Source organism: Hyposmocoma kahamanoa, unplaced genomic scaffold, assembly GCF_003589595.1.
Source record: "Hyposmocoma kahamanoa isolate Upper Pololo Valley unplaced genomic scaffold, ASM358959v1 93, whole genome shotgun sequence".
Taxonomy (NCBI): Eukaryota; Metazoa; Arthropoda; class Insecta; order Lepidoptera; family Cosmopterigidae; genus Hyposmocoma; species Hyposmocoma kahamanoa.
This window is the reverse complement of record NW_020654810.1, coordinates 6,734,652-6,755,553: the sequence shown is the minus strand read 5'-3', so window position 1 is coordinate 6,755,553 and position 20,902 is coordinate 6,734,652. Positions and strand designations below refer to the sequence as shown.

The following is a 20,902-nucleotide window of genomic DNA, read 5'->3' as shown; positions in this document are numbered from 1 at the left end:
GAAAAACTGTTCAATGTAGCAGGAATTTAGAACCGCCATTTTTAATTCAATCTACTTGTTTTGTGTTTAGGAAATTAAACTCTACCGTGCGCGGTTGGCATTACCACTTTTTGTGATAAGTAAATTTTGTGCCGCTACACGTGCCGTGTATGAGACTCTTAAAATTTATTCATTAAAATGTTCTTATGTAGATTTTACAGTATATACCCGTTATGATTTGAAACACCTTGTCGTATTGCAACCTATAGTTCGCAGTAAATACTATGATTGTAAATTTAATTTGTATCAGTTTCAAATTGAAAATGACGGTACTTAAGTATAAAATAAGCAATAAAATAACACCAAGTTAAGTCGAATTTTATACTTAAATGTATACTTAAAGATCTGGTATAATTAATCGAAATAAATTAATAAATTTGATCGATACACGTCTTCAAGTTCTTGTCTATCTCCCCTAGTGTTAGTTTTTTCCATAATGTACTTTCTTCAAGGAGTTCTCGTGGATCTTGGAGCTCAATCTGTAATGTATTGGGAACATTACATTGTTGAGCTGACGAAGACACCCCATATTCCAAAAACCGTTGATTAAAAGTCAGAATTAAGCAGATCTTAGAACTAGGGAACATTGCAGAACACGAGACAACGTAGTAGAAAAAAAAATTAAATTATTAAAATTGTGGAAAATTAAAGCAAAATATTTCTTTTAAGACCAATCATTAGCGAATACGATAGCCGTATGGTCGTGTTAGCCAACAATAATGCTTATGTTGGCTAGCATTTTTGACGTAAGATAACGATGCGTCGGTTGACATGTCAGCTAATAAACTCTAGTTATACCAGAGTCACTTATTTGGTATTGTAGCTGTAAACTAAGAGCTAAATTTACATTGAATATGGGATATGGGGTAGGTCTCTGGCAGAACTGTCGTATGATGATGTCGCTCATTTTGGAGTTGACACAAATGTTGTTCACCCAGCAACCTTCCTGCAACTGACCGGTGTTCATATGGTAATACCGTCCTAGGCCGTTCTTTTCGTCATTTTTCCAGTTGCCTTCGTAACGGTCACTGTTCTCTGTAAATAAGTGAGCAACAAAAGCTTAGACAAGTTTAGTTCTACGAATGAGAATTTTCTGCAAAGAAAAATTTCAATCTAGTACCCCCGATTGGCTTTTTGATTGGACAGTTTGTTGTCACTATTTTTTCCTTCTTCGATTATTGAATTTAAAAAAAGACTGGAAATCGATATAAAAATTACTATATAAAATTTACTTTCTACATTTTGTTGTTTATAAACCAGTTGTTTCGACATCAAATGATTTTGTTTTATACGAAAACCAAAGTCCTGAAGCTATATTAACAGTGAATTGTTGTGTAGGCACGCATACAATTAGTAATGTACATTTATAATAATTTATTTAGTATTAACTGCCTCCGTAACCGAACGGTTACCTTATTGGACTGCCACGCAGAGGTCCTGGATTCGATTCCCAGGCCGGGAGAAATACCCATGTGTATGGCCTACATTTATTTCTCTAGTGAGTTTGGGTGTAATTTGTGGTTGTGCATCGAGTATACTATAATCCGAAATAGAGACGAAATGTCATTTAATGTGTTTGAAGACTATTCTGCCAAATCATTACGGTGACAACAGCGCTCCGATTGGTCAGCCCGAATTCGAAACAATTGACGGGTGTCGTCAATTGTTTCTCTTTAAATCGACCAATTTAACTTGAGCTCTGGTACAATAGACGAATATTGGAAAATTACATATTTAATATTTAATTACTGATGAAATGTGATTCCGATTGTTTTGTAATTAGACATATAGACATTCTTTATTGGAAAAATTAACATTTACAAGTCATGAAAAATTATAAATTATATTCGTATTATTTTCTTATATTACTATTGTAGTCACATTCTAAATTATAATTAATTATATTACTATTATTAACCAATGTGATACCTCAATTGATTTCTTGACGAGCCAGTGCTTTATTCTTCATCTAAATAAGTTTTCCGAAGCAGAATCAACAATTTCAAGAGGCAGCCATAAGCAGGCATATACTGTCGGGACAGGTATTAATTAGCCCGTTTTGGACAAAATATGTATACGGGTGCAACCCTGTGTTTATTAAGTAGCTCATGTTTATGTCCTTCCCCTCGTCTAGTGTAAGTTTCCAGGTGTTCCCTAGTGTAGACAGCCGCTTGGAAAGCCACGAGAGCAGGCAAGGTGAGTATGCCGTACTGTACGAAGTAAGGCTTAGCCGACGTATGCTGTGCCACACGCGCAATTGCCCTCACCCCCCGCTTCTGCATTCTGAACGCACATGGTTAGCCGCGCATCCCCAGAACTCGACGCCATATTGTAAGAGCGAGTGCACGGTGGCGAAGTCACATGACCTAATCATGTACCATGGCAGAGTCACGACAGGCGCTGCAGAGCAACGCATGCGCGGCCGAGTTCACTACACAGCACATCAACATGACAGTTGCAGGTCATAGTTTCATCCAGATGAAACCCTAAAATAGACTATTGGAGACTTTCTCCAATGGTGTTTGTTCTACCAAGACGTTCAGACACCTGTAACTACGACCTGAGAGGTTTATATGTAAGTAGCAGGTCTCGGTCAAGTTTTGCATCAAACCGTTAATCCTAAACCAGCTCAATATCTTTGATGCTACTATGCTCAATTTTTGCTCTAACTCATCGATGGATGATTCGCACACAACCGCTGCAACATCATCGGCATACATTAAAACATGGGCATCTGGAACTGCCGCTTGAAGATCATTCAGTAGCAGAGTGAACAAAACATTAGACACCCAGCGGTTTGGACTTGGTCGTACGCAGATGTTTGGAACAGAACACCGAATGGAACAGATATTATCTTTATTACAATAAATACAGAATATTTTTGGAATATACGGAGACGTACACACAGGTCTGTCGTTGGCGCTGTACTATTTCAGGTTTCTAATTTGTGATTTCAGTACAAACGAGAGTAGATATTTACAAGTGATTTATGGCCCATTTGCCTGATGCGTTGCCAGGGATGGATGGCCCTTATATTTTTGTCTCTATTTCTGGTTATACACTCGATGTTTATGTGTGTGTAAATGGCATCCGCGATACAGGGTTTCCTTAGTTCGGGGCTATGAGTGTGTTGTTGCGTTATTTACATTTCTATGCAAAACGTAATAATTAGCCTTACACATTTTAAACATGAAAATAGTATTATAGCAAGTCAGAGGCATGAAACAGGTAAGTAATAAAAATGTACACAGCCGTACACACAATACGACATTTGCATTTTCAGTATTAGGTAAATGCTCAAAATAAAGCTAGCTTATCAAAATCTATTAATGCAATATTGAAGCTTGTGGTACAGGTACTAAACCTCATTTCTACGTGTCCTTACCGAATATTTGAATTAGTAAACTGGGGAAAACTTTTTTCGATAGGTATAACAATAATGTATTCTAGCCCTTTAAAAATAAACGCAACGTGTCTCGTATTATATACCCGGGAGTGTACCTAAATCAATACGGTAGGCCACACCTAAAAATATATAACGAGCCAAATTCTTTTTGTTGTAAATTATACCTTACCGTATTTACATAGGGTCTAAATTTACTGCCTGCTATAAAATTATAGCCGGTATAGTTGAACTGAGTGGACATGTATGAAGTTATTTTAAAACCAATCACATGCCTTCACGACTAGCGTTCATTCGTTGTTTAAGCTGCAGAGGATTGTAAATAGAGAATTAATTTATGCCTAATGACTTCCGTTTAGATGACTGTGGTTAGATAGTGAAACAAATTATTATCTTTATCAACACCATAATATCTTCCAGCTATATTTAATTTGTAAGTTAGTTTTCTGTTACTGTATATTTATAGAGAGGTAAGTAATTTCACAAAAATATAAATCACTAAGTACCTATTTAACACAGTATTAAATTAGGGCAACTCCTGTATGGCGCGTAAATGCCTGACACTTGACCCGGAGCGTAGGGTTGTCACATGATTATGTAGGTACAACACTTGCACAACTAAAATAATGTTTTAGTTGTACCTACAGGTATAATTTGAAAAAATTAGTGTTCATCACAGTATTCTCGTGCTATACTGAAATAATTTTTGTTAAAAAATAAAAATGCAATGCTGAGCAATTTTGAATTTGAATTAATTTAAACGGGATGATTCTTGGCTATGTTTGATAGACATCTGTTCCACGTTTAAAGATCATCAGCTCTTTTCCAGTTAGTATAGGATTTCAGTCATATAATGAATATTTATTTTACTTCCACTTGTTCGATCGACTTTTTTTTTAATAAAAGTTTTGGCTCGGATACAATGTACTATTATTATTATTATGCGCGTTATAACTTCAAAAGCCCGCCATTTTCTCCCTATAGACTTGAAATTTCTTGTATGGAAATCCGATAACATTACAATAATATTTCATTGCTGATACACCTGTAGCGACTTGGCACCTTGTATGGTGACCATAATGTAGGTATATTTATTTCTAAGATTGCTTTGTGTCAACTTGACGGCGTATCTTTCAATAAATAAATAATAATGGTTACCACCACCCTGCAACCAGGACAGCCTGCTGACTACCCAACTCTTCAACTACATACAGTAGAGCGATTGTGTATGAGCTCATTGAATTCATTAGTGACGATGAGTTGTTTGCTTACTGACTTTTTGGACTACACTGTTTTCATCGGGGTTTTTTTTCTGTGTTATACCGAACACATTTCGGAGAGTGTAAAACACAATTTAATTCCGCCTTTTCCATTCCATGTCTGGGAAAACAGATGTGAGCAGGGATCACGTCCTTCTAAATGTACTGCGTGCGTTTAGGGACATGCAAATCACTTGGTTTCCCCTTCTTTATGTGGACTGTAAACGAGTTCTTCGCCATGTAATTTGTTCCTCGATAAATATAACATGGGCCTGTACAAGGTAAGACATTCTAGGCAAGCATGTTCAATATTCAATTGCATCGTAACTTACCATCAGGTGCCCAAGCAGCACACCCATATCTAAATATATACTTAAAGATATCTAATAGAATTTAATTCGATTGAATATTTTAAGAGTTCAAATTCCCTCAAGATATCTCGAAGAAGGTTTCTAGATAATTTAAAGTAAAAGTGGGCACAACTTTATTTGTAGGTCACAAGAGTGCTTTGAGAAACTATCTGTAGGTAGTGTTAAGAGTGATTCTTATCTTTTTTTCTCAAGTAACCCTTCTAGAATGCTACAAGACCATTTGCAGAATGTAGACAGTTTTTATTTAGTCTTGTAGACAGTTTTTAGATAATTTATAGTCTATGATAGTTTTCTTGGTAATGCTATTTTAAAACCAAAATAACTAAAGCGTTACAAACGTAAACCGTAATTCTCTTAATACTAATATACTTATTTCAAGTTTAATGGCTTACAAAATATAAACTTTCAAAATTGCAACATGGCGTAATTAGATATAATATTTCTGACTTTTTCGCGCAATGTTTAATCGGTTAGAAAGCGCAAATTGACGTGCGACTTTAAATACATTGTGAAAAGTGATGTAAAACCTGCCATAAAAGTAATGCGCTCGCTAAATTTTAAATATTTATGTATTAAATATAAAGTTAATTAAAATACAGTTGTCGACTTTCGGTTTTAAATATTTATAGAAAGCTTAAATATACAAAATAACTCACAAAACAAACCATTTCCAAGAAGTTCTAGGCTTTTTCAAGCTAATTTCAACTTAGATTTACTTTTTAAAAAGAAAAGAAATTTTTCTCGGCTACTTCATAGTCATTCTTTAAAAATAAAAATGGCGATAAGAATCTAAAGCTTTTTTCAAAACACAGTTGGGAGTATTTAGTCTATAGCTTTATCTATAGAAAATCTTTAGGATTCGCTCTGGACCTTTTGGAGGGAAAAGCGTCGTTTTTATTTTGTCTTTCAATTATTTTGTGAATTCTAGTTTAAAGTGGAATAGGATAGTGCTATTGTGCCTTAATCGAAGATTTATGATTGTCTACGAAATGCGATGTTTCTAAGCGATTTTTGCTTTTGACAGTGTTACAAAACCTTTATAAACCTTTATAAATATTGAGCGTATTATGCAATAAAAAACTTTTCAAAACACTAGCTCAAAAAAAAATTGAGAAATCCAATTTGTCACAAAAAAACGTTATTCTGTATAATTATATGGAATGTGTTATGTATGACTAGAAAGGTGGATACATTACAAGGAACATTTTAATGATATACCTAATTTATGTTGGAAGAAATAAAATTTTTATTATAAATTTGAGGTTATTTCTTCACTCCAACCACATTTCACGCAATGATTTCACTGTATTCTATTGATAGACAGCACAATACACATACACAACATTGAAGTACAGTAGTTTACGCGCTCATTTCAATTATTTTTATCATTTCACAAAACGGAATTACTTCACAATGTTTATTTATTTGTCAACAAACAAATGCCGGCCATGACCGGCCCGAGCGCGAATTACGACTATTGTATCCAGGGTTGCCAATTTGTGGGGAATTCCCCAAATTGTGGGGAGTTTCAACTAGATTGGGGATTTTGTGGGGATTGGCGCTATGTGAGGAAAATGTGGAGATTCTAACATTTTATCATTTTGTTAAATCTATCAATTGCGGATGAGTCGCTAGTTTGATCGTTACTGTTAGAAACACTGTGATGGACTATATCGACGTGATTTTCAACATAGCACATCCCTCGTATTATTAACAAGTAGCTTAAATAGAATTATTATTAGAGCACTTGGTTCTGAATTGTATCTTGGTTGTGAAATTACCAGTCCGTGCGTGTTGAGTTCGCGATTCTTTCTCCCGCTTAGGCCGGTCCCCGGTATGAAGCAAAACGAAATCAGCTATTGATAAACAAAGCCGAGCAGTTAGTACTTCCACACCACAACTTCCCACTCATCAACTTTAAATATTCAATGTAGGTCGAAACTCATTGATTATTTCTAACGTTAACTAGTGTCACCCAATACACAACAGATAATGAAGTTACTTATATTTGTAAGGCAAAGAAAAATGATTTTTTGGTCAGACTGATTACAGAATAATGTTGAATCTAATTAATATTATAATTAATATAACTGCCTCTGTGGCCGAACGGTTACCACGCCCGACTGCCAAGCAGAGGTCCCATTTGAAGGAAGGCCTATATTCAAACTTATATATAATCCAATACTAAAGATTCTGACTCTATTGCAGTCGGTTTTCGGTATTGTAATGAATGACATTAATCTATCTAATATCGTCAAGGTTAGCTGTTTGTAATATTTATATCTAATCTCATTAGGAAGCCCTATTTGGTACCATAAATTATGGCTACCGTAACAAGTAATAACTTTGAAATTAATGCAAATATTCCGAGTAAAATTCAAAGACAAGTTAATTAAAAGGTTAAGGTACAAAATACAATATGTGGTAATTAAATTAAAGCGATTAAATATATATCATCTACCTATCAACAGTCACAGGTAGAGCTTGTACACTTTATAATGATTTACTTGTCTATTAAGCGTGAAGTTTTTATGATGCTACAAAACTTTAGAGACCTTAGGTTTATTTTATACCTATATTGTAAATGTTGACTATGTACAAATATTATTTACAAAGGGCAACCCCTAGAGTTTCTTGTACATTCTTCTCAGGGGAATCTGCCATATTAATGGGCGGTACAGTTTAACCAATGTGACGATTTCAAGTGTAATAATCCTTACCTATGAAATAAAGATTATTTTGATTTTAGGTCTTGCCTTCTAGCCTTGGTTACTTACGGTATACAAACATGCCAGGTCCGTTTTTGTCTCCCTTAGCCCAGTATCCAACAAAATATGTGTCATCCGCGTACCACATTTTGCCAAAACCATGTCTTTTGCCTTTATTCCAAAAACCAAAATACACGTCACCATTTTCGTACCACCATCGGCCAATACCCTCGGGTTTGCCTCGCACCCAGTCACCGCTGTATTGCAGTTTGAAGACGCCGTTTTCTTGACGGTAGCTTAAAGTGCCGTTGCCATGTCTATGATAACAAAATTTTAAGTTAAATATAGTCCCAATTGTTAAGAAGAATATTGGGAACATAGTATTAGAAGATTAGTAATAATAATCGCGACCTCAAAAGTTTGTGGAATTACATGTATTTGCCAAGTTTTATTGAAGTCGAGTGTGGGAGAAATCTAATAAGCCGATTTCATCTTCTAATTTGCCACCCTTGGAAATGGAATATTTTCTTTAAATTTGAATGGAAGAACTACTGAGTTACCACCTTTCCAACAAAAAAGAATCGTCAAAATCGGTTCACAAATGTCGGAGTAATCGAGTTCGAATTGAGAACGTCCTCTTTTTTTGAAGTCGGATAAAAAGTAGTCATATATTAAACAAAAAATAAGGAAATGTACAAGCATTGACTTGTAAACAAAGACCATTTTTACCTAAATCCTTGGTACCAATCACCTTCGTACAGCCTACCGCCATCATAGCCATTTGTTAAGAATACACCTTTGCCTAGAAAAAATAATTAATAAAATCAGAAAATCCTGACGAACTTACGTAGATCAACAACAAATCGAAGGGTCGTATTATAGAACTCTACTCAATACTCAAGTCAGGATTTGAGTATGGTTTAAAGCACTCGAAATCATACTCAAGTCCCTGCCATTAGGGACGTATTTCCAGTGTAATCCTGACTTGAGCATTGAGTAGAGTTCCAGAATACGACCCTAAGGGTCGCATTCCAGAACTCTACTTTATTTTTTTCTTCTACTTTATTTTTTCTACTTTATTATGGATTACACTGGAAACACAAGCGCTGGAAATACGTCCCTAATGGCAGGGACTTGAGTATGATTCCGAGTGCTTTGAATCATACTCAAATCCTGACTTGAGCATTGAGTAGAGTTCTGGAATACGACGCTAAGTGTAGTATACCGGGTTTTAACAGTGACAATATTATAAATAATAACAGTAAAATATTACCAGTATAACGATTTTGATACGCGACCGTGCAGTTATTTCACTGCTTTCCGGTAAACAATTTGAAACAGTAAACAATTGAAAAGCTAATGTAATATTTCACGACTGACCAAATTTATTCGAAAATATAACGGACTCGTTTTAGATACCGTCACAATTTCTACATTGTTGAGTTGTGCCAGTAATAAGCCGGTGTGCGATGGTATTTAGAAATAAGAGTTCATTTTCAAGGTGATTGTCGTACGTTAAGTAATAATTTAACGTCACTACGTTACGTTAACTAACTTAAAAATAGACATTATAATGACCTAAGTCAAATGTAACAACAAAAGCGAAATTGTTTTGAAAAAGAAAATAATTTATGTACAGACAGCATCAATATGGCCTTGGCGTTCAATGTGGAAATATTTGGACATTTAGTAAAAATCTACTTTGCCTCAAACAGTTAACGTCCATTTTCGGTTCAGACGAGTTTTAGTTATAATTGAAAGTGCGCCTTTAATTCATTATTGATGTTTACAAATTGTTGAACCCTCTTAATTATTTTCATGTTGATTGTACAGTCAACAGCACATCAAACTATAGACTTTTATATTGAATATCGCCTCCAGTTCAACGGAATAAGATCCATCTATGTGCTGCCGTATGTCCGCACATCGTGCAAATAGCGGCGTGCGTAGCAGATTATTACCATTAAGTATTTGGAAGAATTACAAATTATAAAAAAATTTAATCACCGTGTTTCAAGTCCTTTTGCCAATCGCCAACGTACCTATCGAATCTAGCAGTAAAAATAGCGTGGTGAACACCATTTTTATGCGACCGTTTTTCAGCTAGAGTTGATAAAGGTGTAAAGTTACGTGGTCGTCTATAAAACGGCATAATCAAAATATATGAACTGCTAATTTAATGCGTAGGTAATCGAGCGTAATTTTAATTATGTTAGTTATTACTAAATAAAATAAATTAAAAATTCATCTAAAATAGACACTGACATTAATAACTTGAACTGACAGAAGATAAAACCAATCAGGCCCTTGGCCTTAGAGGATGGAAAAAAAAATCAGGCAGCAGAGCTCTCAACAGCACATTATCTATGGTAAGTAAGTATGTACAGTCAAGAGCACGTCTAGCTTGACACTTTGAATTTTGGACCCTCGGATTCATGTAAGCCAATGCTCAGATTACAAACTATGTTTTGTAATCTGAGTTTGGATCGTTCTTATCGTAAGCGGCATAGAGTTGGATTTCAATCTTAAGTGTCAAGCTTGACGTGCCCTTGACTCTGTACCTCAACTAAGGTTTCTGACCACAGACATATATCTAGATAGACGCCGCAAGCCCAAAGTAAGTGAAATTCACTTACTTGCCGCTGCTACACTTCAGAACGCGCTCGACTGTTATCGTAGATAAATACCAGTCGAAAACGCGAAAAATACATAATTGTGCCATTATAAACTGCAAAGGCACCATAATTGTGGGTAAACGGGTAAACACGGACGTTTCCTTCCACAGGCAAGTGATTTTGTAATCAGAAGATGCATAATTTATTTTAAAAACAATCATTTTGGTTTTGTATGAATTTCGAGAAAACAAATATGCAACCGAGTGTATGCCTATGATATTTTGTAATGCATTGCGGCTTTTACTTGGTGCGATATATTTGTGATCCTTTGTTAATACGCCATGAATATCGAACGAACGCACTTTTGTATAATGCATTCAGTTTCGTGGTACGGCCGCTTGTACATTTCTTTGGCCAAATTTAACATTTAGGGTCGTATTCCAGAACTGTACTCAATGCTCAACAGAGTGACAGGCGCAGTGGCAGTGCCCCTCAGATCTTTGCGATTTAAAGCTCTGAGTGACACTGCGACTGTTATGGACAGGCGTGTAGCTTACCATCGGGCACACGACTTGTTCGTCCCGTCACTTGATATTATAAAAAAAACTGTATACTTCAGTTTACTGGCAAAAGTCTGCTCTAAGGGTCGTATTCCAGAACTCTACTCAATGCTCAAGTCAGGATTTGAGCGGACTTGAGTATGATTTGAAGCACTGGAAATACGACCCTAATTATATGTTGAGTGTGTGCGTTATTTATTATTATTATTTACTAATGGCAAGGACTTGACTATGATTTTCAGTGCTCACTGCAATACTCATGTCCTGACTTGAGTATTGAGTAGAGGTCTGGAATACGACCCATAGTGATGTTTACGTTAGGCGACACTGTTATGTTAAAAGGACGAAAATTATGACCTTAGCAATATTTTAAAAATATTCTATAACTCTTTTGTTATAACGTTTAGTAAAGTTTCGGTTTTTTTTTTCAGTTTTGTAGTGTCATTATCAGTAGTATCTGCAATTTCGATAATTTTTAGAGCAAATAATTACATACATTGCCGGATATGTAGTACGAGTAATACAACAAAATATATAATATAATATATTATATTTATATAATACAAAGTATTAACAATGCGCTGTTTTTACAAAAACCTGGACTTGGTCATATGTATCAGTTCGTTTATTTGGAGTACGAAGGTGGTCTAGTCTATTCCACTAAGATGCTATCCAAATATGCAGAGTAGCAGAGTTAGAAATCCGAGAAATAATAAACAAATGACAAAAATTTCACCCGAGGCCGTCATAAAATAAACCGCCTCTGATTAATAAGATTTTACCATATTTTGTCATGCAGTAACATTTTCGTTTGTCTTGGTATATATCAATTTGATCAATTACCAACAGAAAACCATTTAGTAAAATTAATTAAGGCAGTCGTAAGTTCATTATATTGAGGTGCGTTTTCATTATTTAAGTTAATCAATAAGATCTTCTATTACAAAAAGATGTTAATAATAAAAAAAGCTCATTTTACTGGAAGGTCAATAATTTTAATATTTGAACTCGATTAAAAAGTAAAATCCGATTTTTTTTAAGTAAAATAAAGAACTAAACTATCTTATTCTAGTATTTTTCTAGTATATTAATATTAAGACTACTTGTAATCAACAAATATTTGAACAAAAATTATTCTATTTAGAATCGATTAATTGAATGGAATACGCGTGTTTAAATTTGATCAAAATGCACTATACATACACGCGACCAGTTTTCGGCGCGTATAAAATACGTCGTGTACGTAAGCTCATAAGTGTGTTATCATTAAGTTTCACTATGAATTCGACCGAAATTTATTTTGCGTTGCTTCCGAGACACGAATAAAAGCAGAATTCTTTCTTGAACACTATCCTACTGCGATATGGTGCTTTCTTTAAAATCTAAGTAGAAAATGAAACGTGGTTGCTTATGAGTGTCACAGCGGCCGCCTTCGCGCCGCGAACCACGCGTAGGATCGCCATGTGGCACGCCCCGGTACGCTTTACGCAGATTCGCTCCCGGACCGCTTTATATTATCAAAATTAAAACAATAAAAATGCTTAACTAACAGTTTATTACAATTCTACAAAACACTAAGCGTTTCCGTGTGCCTTCTTTAAGCCTCTGCTAAGATCCACTAGTTCCTGATAACTTTCCCTGAAGCCTTGCAGAGCAAGTTCTTGCTGACTCTTCATTGACGAATTACTTATTATGTATTTGGCTACAATGTCCACGCATTTGTTGTCTAGTTGGATGTCTTCTTCAGCTAGAATATCAGGTTTTTTTAGTTGTATTGGTGTTTGTAGAATCTGCAAACAAAACATAAATTGGGACTTTTTTATGAGATCAAGTGACGGAAGGGGAACTGATCAGTATTAATGTACTGGTCAGTTCCTAAGTGACTAGTATAATTTAATTTCAAATTAACCTGTTTCACCAACTCCTGTGCTAGTTCTCCATCTTTGACATGACCATGAATCTCATGATTCAACGCTATTAGGAGTACGACCTCTCTGATTGCATTGTTCTGCAGCAGTTCAAGCATCAGGTTGTCTATGCTCTGATGCCAGGTTAGATAAAATGTTAGCGGACCAAAGTGACGCGTGGATCTGTAAAGAAAATGAAATGATCATCTTGAATTCCCTGTAATGTGAGTACCAGAGTAACGAAATTGACTCAGCTATATCCAGAACATTTAGGAAATAATTTTGAAAAGTTTTTTCCCCACATTGGTCCTTCTAGAAGTTGAACCCGGGGCTTCCTTATCGCCTAGAATGCTAATCGCTGGGACGACCGAGCTTGTTAAAAGATGAAAAACATTCAATTCAAGATTTCATGATGAAATCTTGAGCATGTTTTGGCATAAGAATCTTGTTTGTAGTGCTTCTGGACAGAACACTAGTGCTACATGTTTCCTTTTATTTATTTATCATCACACTGTTTAATGCAAGGAAATCCTCTTTTAAAAATAGTTAAAATTAGTTAACGTGCTCGACTTATTGGAACTTACCCTATCGATGCACAGCTGAAATTACATTAAACAATTTCAATAGTCTAAAACTCAATTTTCAATTTTCAATTTTTCAATTCAATTTGAATGTTTAATTTAATTTAATTTAATTTAATTTTGGATTCTTTTTATTGTTTTAATTTTAACTTATTGATAATGAATTTTAAATTATTTTTATTTTTGTCTTTATGTTTTTATTATTCACCAACTTGTAATTAATCATTAAATGTAATTACTGTATTCAATTAATACGGGCCAAAATGCCTGAAATAAATGATGATTATTATTATTATTAAAACTGGGTTATGGTTTTTATATGTCAAAAAAATATTTTGTCACTTAGCCGCGTTTTAGGGTGCGTTCCCACTATGGTGTCACGTTTTATTATCGTTGGACGACTGTCGTGTCTAGCCTGTTCCCATATCACGACTATCTGTCGTGGACGATTTTTTATCGTTGAACGACTGTCGTATCTAACTGTTTCCACTAGATCGTGACGACAATAGGAGCTGCGACAATCTGTCGTCACGTTTTTATCGTGACGTTTTTTTATCGTCTGACGACTGTCGTTCTAGCTGTTCCCACTGTGACGACAGTTTGTCGTTGTAACGATAAAAAATCGTGAACGACAGTTAATCGTGTCGTGCTATATGTGAACAACTTCATTTAAATATACAAGCCACGACACTGTAAAACGCACGACAATCTGTCGTCACGACATAGTGGGAACGCGCCCTTAGCGGACGGCTGTCATACACAAACACATGTCATATATGTGTTTGTGTATCTATGTGTATGTTTCCGAACATTGGTTATGACAAGGAAAGCAGTACCTAATGTACTACGGCGCGCGCTGAGACATAAGTTGACAAGTTCCATGTGCTTGTAATTTCACCAAAAAATGAGAAGATTACTGCCTTCGGTTTAGAAGGGTAAGGGTGCTGGTGAAAATTCAGGCACATGGGACTTGTCAACTTATGTGTCATGATTTAAAGGCACTGCAACTGTTATGGATAGGCGTACCGCTTACCACCACGCGCACGACGTGTTCATCCCGTCACGTTGTATTTAAAAAGAAAATGTATGAGTAAGTACCTTAGTAATTTGTATTTATTCATCATATCCACATGCTGGTATGTTGTGCTCGTGATTTCCTGGTACTTCGGCTCATCGGGTTCATATTGGATACAGGCTCTGTCTAGAACGAATTCATATTGCTCTCTGTCCAATAGGTTGTTGAATTTCTCTGCATCCGAAAACATCAGTGGCTCTCGTATTTTGCGTCCTTTTATTGGGAAATATACCTTAAAATACATCAATCAAATTTTAAATTGATCTAATTCGTTAATGAGGAATTCCGGGGTGAATTTTATAATATTAATCTTGGTCCTCTACCTCGGTAACACTACACATTATAATATACCTCTGAGCTGTCACTGGTGCCTTTATCTTTAGTAAAAACCTATTACAGTTAGGCATCACAGATAGTCTCCTGTGCACGTGGAAACAACTACGCATGCTGTGTTAGAATATTTAAACTTGGAATACTATGAACTGAACACCTCGATGCACAGAGCAGTTTTCGCCAACCGCAAGAAGATACAGAGATTCCTGCAGGATTGGTGGCAAGATTAGGTCAGTAACATAGTTGACACGACATTACAGAACTAAACCGCTCAACCAGTATCTATATTTTTTTTTCTTAATTAATTTTTGAAAATTACCTAAGATAAAATAAATTCTAGAAGCGCTACTGTGACACCACTGTGGCCGCGTCACTACTAATTTTCATACAACATTTAGCGCCACAATGACACGCTTGCGCCACTTTTGCAATCACAGTTAGTGAACTAAAAATGACTGAAACGTTACAGATGCGTCACTACAGCGCATCTACAAACGTGTAATTTGAAGGCGCCCCTGATGTTTGCACTTATCCCTAATTGTACGTAGGTATAGTCGACAGTAGCAATTGCAGATTAAAGCTGCAAATGTACTTCTAATTTAGCATTACCTGATTCAGTCTTTTCCTGATATCATTGTCAGACTTGCGAAGTATACCGTCTAGATCTCTGGAAATTCAAAATAATAAATAATCATCCGTATAACTAAACAATCAACTCTAGAGAAAGGGATTTATGGTCCATCGTACTACAGTTGACTCCAAGATGCTGGAAGGGGATCTACGAGGTTTATAACCCTTCTTCAACATGCTGGTTTCAGCAATTTTTACTTGACTGGTAAACTAAGTAATAGTAAGTCTATATAATAACCATCACATTTGAAAAAATTTGAAATGTTTTCAAGCAATTCAATTTAGTTATGTAAATTTCATCACATACAAAGCTTGCTTTTAGTATGGGTGCTTTATTTCATGCATGAAGTAAGCTGAAATTCATAGTATAAAATCACAGGGGACATAGTCAACAACCAAAATAATTTTAAAACTGGTTTCTTTGTCATTTTTGTAATTTTACTGGCTACACCAGGGGGTCTACTTCCATTCTCCGTCCAACATCTGTCCAAAACAGTTATTGTCAAATAAATAATACACAATGAAATTAAAAAACGCATGATAAGAATGAAGCTCCATACTTCACATTGTGTTTTAATTTGGTTGAGTAGTACTTATTTGATAGTAATTGTTTTGGACGGGTGTTGGACGGAGAATGGGAGTAGATTCCCTGCCATGCGATGCAATGCTACTCAAATCACGTTTAATTCTCAGGCTCTATTGGGCTAGTTTGGTAGACTATAACCCTTTTATTAGACGAGACATGTACCCAGCAATGGGATCTAATACTAATGACACTTCTGCAGGGGTGTGGGCACAATAACTCGTGAAAGTTTTCATGGGACAAACATACATTAATTCGTATAAATTTAGTTTCTGGTGAAAAAATTGATTTGCTGTGCATATAAATAAAATGCTTTATACTACTTCATACTTATAGATTTCTCACAAGTGTTGTTTATAGGTGATAAAAGCCAAATAACCCCTATATAAAAGATTTGTAACAAACACTTGGAGACATTCGTAAGGTCTGCTGACTCAATCTGTACCTCACTTGGGAGAGGACTGGCCCTAATTTGGCAGGTACCAGTCTTGTCAGATTGAAGGACTTTTTCTTTTTCTTCAATCATTGTATTAATAATTAGAAGAAATTAGTGGAGTAATTTCAGAAAATTTCATATTATTTATATCATGATAATTATTATAATTCAATGTTAAAATATACTGTCAGTATTTTGAAGCTTGGATTTTAAATAGTGCAACCATACTTATTCTATTAGCTGCCTGATTTTATTTCCTGTGAGAGTAATCTATGAATTTGAATATTACATACCTCTGTACAATAATTCTATGAGCATTGTCAACACCAAATGAGATATCAGTGAACAAATAAGTAGATGTGTCATAGCCAATCAGAGCAGGGTCTTGGGATAGAACATCATTTATTGGTTTGTGGATCTGAAAGATATGAATTAATTCATTTATATCAAAAAGTTTTTAGTGATACCAGTGACAGGATGAAAAAGTTGTATGCATGGTGGTAAGTGACATGCCTGTCAATAGTAGTTGCAGTGCAGTGTGACTCAGAGCTTTAAATTGCAAAGATCTGAGGGGCACTGTCTCTGTGCCCATCACTCTGAGACATAAGTTGACAACTTACATGTCTGTATTTTTACTAGCACCCTTACTTAGCCTTCAAAACTGGAACAGAGTAATGCTCGCATTACAGTGTGACGTCAGAAATAGGTAAGGTAAGGTGGACTTCCCTGGATGAACTCACAAGGAGCACAAGAAACTCTACTGCTACTTATAATAGGTATCAGCATATGGAAAATCAAAAAAGTAGTCATTGTTATAATTTGTGCCATTTGGCATGTCACTAGTGGTCATTGACCTGACTGTCATTCCAAAGTCGTTATTATTACGTGTTTTATATCGACACCTCCTATGTAAAGTATCGTATGTCGAAATTGCCAAGTTTACAGGGAAGCATTTTAAAGTTCTGAATTTACTGAAACGAGCATAACAAGACAAAGCTAATCTTATAGATCATCTAACCGATATGTAGGATTTTACAATACTCTGTGTGAGTAACCGTTTGCCGAATAAAACTGAAAAATGCTAAAGTCACCTGTTATGTTCCTTTCAGTGGATTCAAAACTTTAAAACACTTCCCTGTAAACTTGGCAATTTCGACATACGATACTTTACGTAGGAGGGGTCGATATATTCTTTAAAAAATAAAGGAAAAATATTTAATTAATATGTTTTATTAATAACAAGCTATTTAAAAATTTTACAACCCCTGAGGTGATCTGTCTGTGAAGGTCACTTCATCTACTATTTGCTAACAATAAAACTTTCACACATTACTTGGAACATTAGATAGTATCAACTTCACAATTAACATTTTACAAGTGGAAATGGTGAATGATAACTATTGACATGGTTAATGGCACTTAGCATGGTTTACTACTTATTTGAATATTCAATTTAGAGGCTAAGTTTTTTTATGATTATGTTGGATGTGTGGGATAGTGCAGTTGAAACTTACCCCATGTGGATGACATGCACCTTTCCGTGAAATATATTTTATGCAACTGCATTATTTAAATGTTTACTGTGTTTATATGGTTTGTGTATAAGACTACAGTAAAGTCAAGTGTGTTTAGTATAGTGACAGAACTACAATACAGGAGTACAGGCAGAGGCCATACAGCCATACTAAAATCACCATACTTAAATGCTGAATTGACAATAGCCAGTCAGCAAAAGGCTTCATGTACTTATAATAGGAGCAAAAAGACGTGCGCATTTCACTTTCTGCTCGGACCAACGACGCTCAACGTTTTTTTCGTACACGTGTTTTCGTTACATACTTATTAAATTGAAATCGGGGTAGTAGGCAGAGGTTCCCATCATCATGCGTTCAATACAACAATTTTAGTCACCCTGAGCGCCGTCTTAGCGCCGACGATAACCTGTTCTTTTGTTCGGCATTGACGTCACGTTGGCTGCGCCCGCGCCGCCGCCGGCTTATTGCCGCCACGGCAGACGATCCAACAGCTCTCGAGAGAACGCACGTCACTAGTAATATCGGTCGCTGCTACGTATTTTAAACCGTAACCGTATTTTGATGTTCGTCACTGTACGTTCTTCGAAAATATCATCAATATTTAAAATATCTTATTAGTGCATAAGTGCAATCCCAGTTTGGTAAGTGGTATTGATGTTGCTTGTTGCTAGGCTGAGCTTTAGACAAATTATGTACCAATTTGTTACATATTTGCAATGCTTCAGAAGTTGCAGTTGTAACATCATGATTATTTTTATTTGTGTTACCCGTAAATGCATCTCAATTATGATTATGATAATATAGATTTATGTTGCAAAAGATAAATTATTGATTGTGCTTGAATCTGTTGAATAATTATTACTTAATATTCCAGTCCACCCTCACATTTGCACAAAATTCCTTAACGCTTTACTTTATAGTTATATTGAAACTTTGTGTCTGATTGTAAACAATCTCGGCAACACAACTACATAAGTACTTTTCCTTTCTGCTGTTGCCATGGCTACTCACAGCATTTTCTGGAACTGTGTGTAATGGTTTTTTGTTTAACAGCAAGTTCCGGGGTCCAAAGTCTGGATTTCAAACTGTTGCCTCCGCTTTGCTTTTGGCTTAGTACCATCTTCGAGCAGGCAAGCGACTGTAACGACCCGGCATTTCCCCACCGCTAAGAGTCCATCTTCTACAGGCACGACAGGCACGGCATCAGGGCAGTAAATAAGTAAACACGGATCGGATTGTCTATGTGAGGCCGAACCAAGTCATTTGTATGTAACTGAGCTAGCCGTTGGCCCTCGTAACTATTTTATTGCGCAGTTTTGTTTTATTAAATAGAAGGACAAAAACCCCTACTGAGACACGCGTCTTGCGATTCCGTAGCTATAAGTTTAGTATGGTTCTAGGTAGGTAAGCATTGTCTTGAGTTTCTCATGAATAAAAAGAATTTTACCTTCACAACTGGAGGCATCTGTAATAGATGGTTGGCTTTCCTCTTGGCCCTCGCGATTTCTGTTTCGAGTTCCTCATTTGTTAAGAATTTGTATGTCGGTGTCTTTAGTATTTGCAGACCGCTGCTTGTCCGTTTTCTAAATACTTTGGAAAAATCTGGCCGTGTCAAGCGTTTTAGCAACACTTGAACTTGTGAAGAGAAGAATTTAGGAGCAGGGTCTTGTTCTCCATCTGCAATAATAAGAAAATGACGACTAAAGAAAAAAGTAACTACGACATTAAAAAAGCGACTGAACTTTACTTGTACTTACCATACACTGAAGGAACAATGCTCAGTTTCCTACATGAAACAAAGAGCACCTGTGCTTCTTTGTGTCTTATTATCACATTTCTTGTATTATTTTGGGCAAATTTTATAAATAAAGACATACTTTCATTGAAGACCTGCTATTACAATTACAAAATAACCTCAATCTTTTTAATTTGACAATTTTGACATATGACAAGAGTTGCCACAGGTAGGTAATGTTTCGAGTCCCTTTTTTATTAATAGTTTTGGCTTGGATATAAGTCTTTTGAGCCATAACTTCGTTTAATTATCGGGATCCTCCATAGATTTAGTATATAGGTGGATCCTCAGTAATATTTGCCATAAAACTACATTCTAAATTCTAATACATTATATTTTCATTTTCTCTCAAATAACTTAGGTCACTTATTTGGGTTTATTAAATAGTCTTTTAAGCGGCGGGAGTCAACATTTATGTTTTGCTTTCACTTTACAGTAACTTTGAATTCGTAATTAGTGGAATTTTCAGGATAAAGTCTTTTGTAATTTGGTTAAAAATACGGAAGATACTTCTAACTTTCTTCATAACTATTTCTTTCTTCGTTTTTTCTTCAAAATATACTTAAAATGAAAATAATCTTTGTAAAAACTGTACTCGCAACTTCAAAAACCCGCCATTTTATTTTTCAGACTGTTTTGAGTCCCATTCATACGTATAAAGTGGGGTGGATTTTTTTTCCATCCTCTAGGCCCTTACATTATCAATAAAAAAAAATTCCCAATTTATTAATGCATACTTTTCAACTTTTTTATAGTCAGTATCGACCAATTCAGAAACGAAATTTGATCCCTGTACGCATAGTGTACTACGATTTTAACACGTGCCGACGAGGCTCCAAAATATAAGAAATTTATCTGTACTCTATCATATCTAGATGACGGTAGTTCAAAATATTTTGTTACTCTTAGGTAAAAAGAACAAAAATATTTTATGAATAATTCCAAAACAAATTGAAAATTAGAAGCTTAGAAAAGTTAAGTAGGGTATGTTCTTTTTAGCGTCTTCTTTTTGCAATTAGGATACAGTGTTCCGTGTTCCTGAACACAGCGTAAAAGGAATTGCTTCTTTTCT

General features: G+C 35.4%; 2 protein-coding genes across 2 annotated transcripts; both read right to left on the bottom strand.

Moving 5' to 3' along the window:
* Positions 1 to 258: 258 nt before the first annotated feature.
* LOC113237327 (MORN repeat-containing protein 3-like) lies at positions 259 to 9,932 on the bottom strand. The gene is made up of 5 exons (XM_026473740.1): positions 9,788 to 9,932; positions 8,510 to 8,582; positions 7,850 to 8,097; positions 887 to 1,074; positions 259 to 518 (listed from the first exon to the last, which is right to left on the bottom strand). The coding sequence occupies exons 1-5, from the start codon at positions 9,930 to 9,932 to the stop codon at positions 408 to 410; spliced, it is 765 nt and encodes a 254-aa protein (XP_026329525.1). The 3' UTR covers positions 259 to 407.
* Positions 9,933 to 12,503: 2,571 nt separating this feature from the next.
* On the bottom strand, positions 12,504 to 19,916 carry LOC113237450 (28S ribosomal protein S22, mitochondrial). The gene is made up of 7 exons (XM_026473930.1): positions 19,793 to 19,916; positions 19,483 to 19,712; positions 16,794 to 16,918; positions 15,461 to 15,518; positions 14,542 to 14,750; positions 12,865 to 13,045; positions 12,504 to 12,745 (listed from the first exon to the last, which is right to left on the bottom strand). Exons 1-7 carry the CDS (start codon positions 19,908 to 19,910, stop codon positions 12,530 to 12,532), a joined length of 1,137 nt encoding a protein of 378 aa, XP_026329715.1. The 5' UTR covers positions 19,911 to 19,916; the 3' UTR covers positions 12,504 to 12,529.
* Positions 19,917 to 20,902: the final 986 nt, after the last annotated feature.

Excerpts from the sequence above, each read along its gene's own strand:
- LOC113237327 (XM_026473740.1), bottom strand. The coding sequence starts at position 9,932 with ATGCCGTTTTATAGACGACCACGTAACTTTACACCTTTATCAACTCTA. Across the intron at positions 1,075-7,849 it reads ACCTGGCATGTTTGTATACC|AGAACAGTGACCGTTACGAA; the intron begins GTAAGTAACCAA and ends ACTTATTTACAG. Across the intron at positions 519-886 it reads CCCCATATCCCATATTCAAT|ATTGAGCTCCAAGATCCACG; the intron begins GTAAATTTAGCT and ends AATACATTACAG.
- LOC113237450 (XM_026473930.1), bottom strand. The coding sequence starts at position 19,910 with ATGTCTTTATTTATAAAATTTGCCCAAAATAATACAAGAAATGTGATA. Across the intron at positions 19,713-19,792 it reads CATTGTTCCTTCAGTGTATG|ATGGAGAACAAGACCCTGCT; the intron begins GTAAGTACAAGT and ends TTATTATTGCAG. Across the intron at positions 12,746-12,864 it reads CACAGGAGTTGGTGAAACAG|ATTCTACAAACACCAATACA; the intron begins GTTAATTTGAAA and ends TTTTGTTTGCAG.